The sequence below is a fragment of the Sinocyclocheilus anshuiensis genome, unplaced genomic scaffold (genome assembly GCF_001515605.1).
Source record: "Sinocyclocheilus anshuiensis isolate Anshui unplaced genomic scaffold, SAMN03320099.WGS_v1.1 scaffold6882, whole genome shotgun sequence".
NCBI classification, from domain to species: domain Eukaryota; kingdom Metazoa; phylum Chordata; class Actinopteri; order Cypriniformes; family Cyprinidae; genus Sinocyclocheilus; species Sinocyclocheilus anshuiensis.
In genome coordinates, this window is record NW_015548638.1 from 711 (window position 1) to 3,811 (window position 3,101).

At 34.3% G+C, this 3,101-nt stretch overlaps 1 gene segment (V, D, J or C); it reads left to right on the plus strand.

The window, feature by feature from the left end:
- Positions 1-1,085: 1,085 nt before the first annotated feature.
- Positions 1,086-1,628, plus strand: LOC107656838 (Ig kappa chain V-III region NG9-like). The segment is given in 2 exon segments: positions 1,086-1,169; positions 1,303-1,628. Coding segments are annotated over 2 exon segments (375 nt in total).
- Positions 1,629-3,101: the final 1,473 nt, after the last annotated feature.

Below are 3,101 nucleotides of genomic sequence, written 5' to 3' on the forward strand. Positions count from 1 at the left end.
AATATTTATTTTAAATAAAATTTATTGTTACAATAATAATAATTTTGTTGTTTTAATTTTTAAAACATTTTAAACAATCTAAATTGTATGATTTTAATGGAGAATTAAAAAGCACTTACATTTCACCACCAGTTTAGTTCCTCCACCGAAAGTCCACCACAGTGATACAATCTCATGAAAGGCTCGTACAAAAACCTCTATTCCACTCGAGTGAACACAAACTCCAGCAGAGAGAGAGAAACAACACTTCAACACACTGAGAGCAGAAACACCTCAGCTGCTGGCAGCACTTTTCAAAAAGTAAGAACAAAGACAAAATATTTTCAACATATTTGTTATTGCTTGATAAACAATGGCATTTTTTTCATAATCAGTGGAAGAATGTATTAATGCTATTTACAATAGACACAATTCAGTTTGAATTCATATCCTATATTTCTCACTCATTTTCCTGTCATGTGCTGATATAACATTTTTTTTACAGAAATATATTTGATGAGCTGTGACCTCTGAGGTGACCTTTGACCTCTTTTATCATGGATGATGTGGAGTTTCTCATAAAGATGCTTCTGTTGTTCATATGCAGCTCAATCATCATGATTCACAGAAAAACCTGCTGCTTCAGACAAAAGAAGCACATATAACACATTTGTTCATGTTACGTGTTTATAAAAGAAAAAAAAAAGTATCTGGGCTTGTTGTGAATCTCCAGCTAAAACTCCAAATGAACAAGTTTTAATCTGTCACCATTTTTAACAGAATGTTTTCTGTCCATTTTACAATTTCAGGCTCACACGAGGATTCATGATAGACAGAGACACCATGAACTCTGATTAGAGATTTACAGTCAGTCCTGATACTTTATGAACAAACTCACAATTCACTCTTCTTATAGTGGTGTTGATTCATCTAATAGAATTGATAGAATAATATATTCTGTAACTCTAGTCTAGTATATCTTGTAGCAGCTCAAGCTGTTGTAAATCCTGCCCACTTCTTTGCATTGTCAGCACATGCTTCAGTGCTCTGAGAGTGTTTATAGTGCTGTGAGTTTAACACTTCATGACTGAGAGCAGAACAGAACACAATCTTCATCATCACACAAGACACAACAACAACAATGAACAACATCATCATCCTCATCTGGATTCTCACACTGTTTGCTCAAGGTTTGTGTGATACATTTTTAACAATGATTATTCATTCTCTGAAGTGTAAAATATTAATCATTTACAGTTGTTTCTTAATTTTATTTTATTTTTTGTTTCTTAATTTTATTTTAATTTTTGTTCTCTCTTTCAGAGTGTAGAGGACAGATCACTGTAACTCAGAGTCCATCAATAACAGCAGCTCAACCAGGACAAGAAGTCAGAATAAACTGTAAAACCAGCAGTAGAGTGCATAATGGTAATTACTTACACTGGTACTTACAGAAACCTGGAGAAGCTCCTAAACTCCTCATATATTATGCAACAATCCTTTACACTGGAACTCCATCTAGATTCAGTGGCAGTGGATCTGGCAGTGATTTCTCTCTGACCATCAGTGGAGTCCAGACTGAAGATACAGGAGATTATTACTGTCAGAGTTACCACGAGATCAACAGTAAAGCTGTGTTCACACAGTGATAAAGAGTCGTACAAAAACCTCCGTCAGTCAGAGTCACAGTGACTGCACTGATACAGCTGAGAGATACTGCAGCTGCTGATGAGAGGATGTGATGCAACACAAAGATTATATAAGGCAAAGTTTAGAGAGACTTTAATACAATATTTATTTATTTATTTTACTTATTTGTATCTGAATGTTTGTTGATTGTCACTATTGCTGAGGTTTGTATGATGTGTGTTGACGTCTCAGTGCATCTCAATAACCAGTGAAAAATTCTTGCACAGAGATGTCATTGCATCTTTGAGAGGTGATCTCTGTTCATCTGGTCACAGTGTAAATGCATTACAGTGATCTTTCTATAATAGCAGCTGCTTTTGTTTAATAGAACATGTTTACAGTTCAGTAATGTCTCAATCTCTCTATTCTTTACTTTGAGTCAATCATCAAACTACATAGACTTAAACCACTTTATGACAATCATCTGAACGTTGTAAACAGAGCTTCACGTGAACTGCTTCTTCATCAATCTCTGTCTTTGTCAATTCTTATTAAATAATTGGCATCAAACAAACAATATTTTTTATTGTCAGTGATTAAAAGATAAAAAAAGAAAAAATATTGCACAACCATCAGTTAGGTGGCGATATGCAGTATGTAAATAACCACTGAACAAACAAAGAAGAAAGAAGCAGCATGGCACACTTTTTCTTAGCATTGGTTTCCATGGCGACTCGTCGATTCGTCAATCTGTTGAGAATGTCTTGTGTGTTAATCGTGAACATACTCTGAGTTGACTGAACTTACTCCTGGACACATTTTGCCACGCTGTTTCTTTCTTCTTCTTTTGTTCAATGGTCATTTACATGCTTAGTGCATATCGCCACCTAATTGATGGTTGTGCAATCATTTTTATTTTTTTCCGTTTACTCTTTAATCCTTGAGAATAAGAATTATATTGTTTGTTTGATGCTAATTATATATTAAGTCATATTAAGTCATATCAGATATGCATTTTTAATAAATATATATATAATATAGTAAATTAAACATTACCTTGTCATAATAGTGCTTTATAATTTATACAGATAACTGATATGCCAATAACATATAATAACCATATTAGTTAGATACAATACAGGCTATATACATAACTGTATTGTAATAATATATAATACTGTGCGCTATCTGTCACGCCCACTGAAGGCTTGTCAGTAGATCACACGTGCGCTGAAGTGAACTAACCCTGGAACAGAAGCTGCTCCAGAGCAGGTTATCTTCAGAGAGCAAGTTACTATATTTACTTACATACCCTGAAAGTAACGTCCGATTTTGGAACCGAAAGCTGAGGTTATCCGCTGCTTATCCTCAAACATAAAATTCCACATAACCTGCTTTTTGGAATACCCCCCAGATCTTGTTTTTTCTCTATCCTTCAGTGATTCTTCTTAAGAAAGTTTTCATGTAATCAGGGAGAAATCACTAAAAATGCC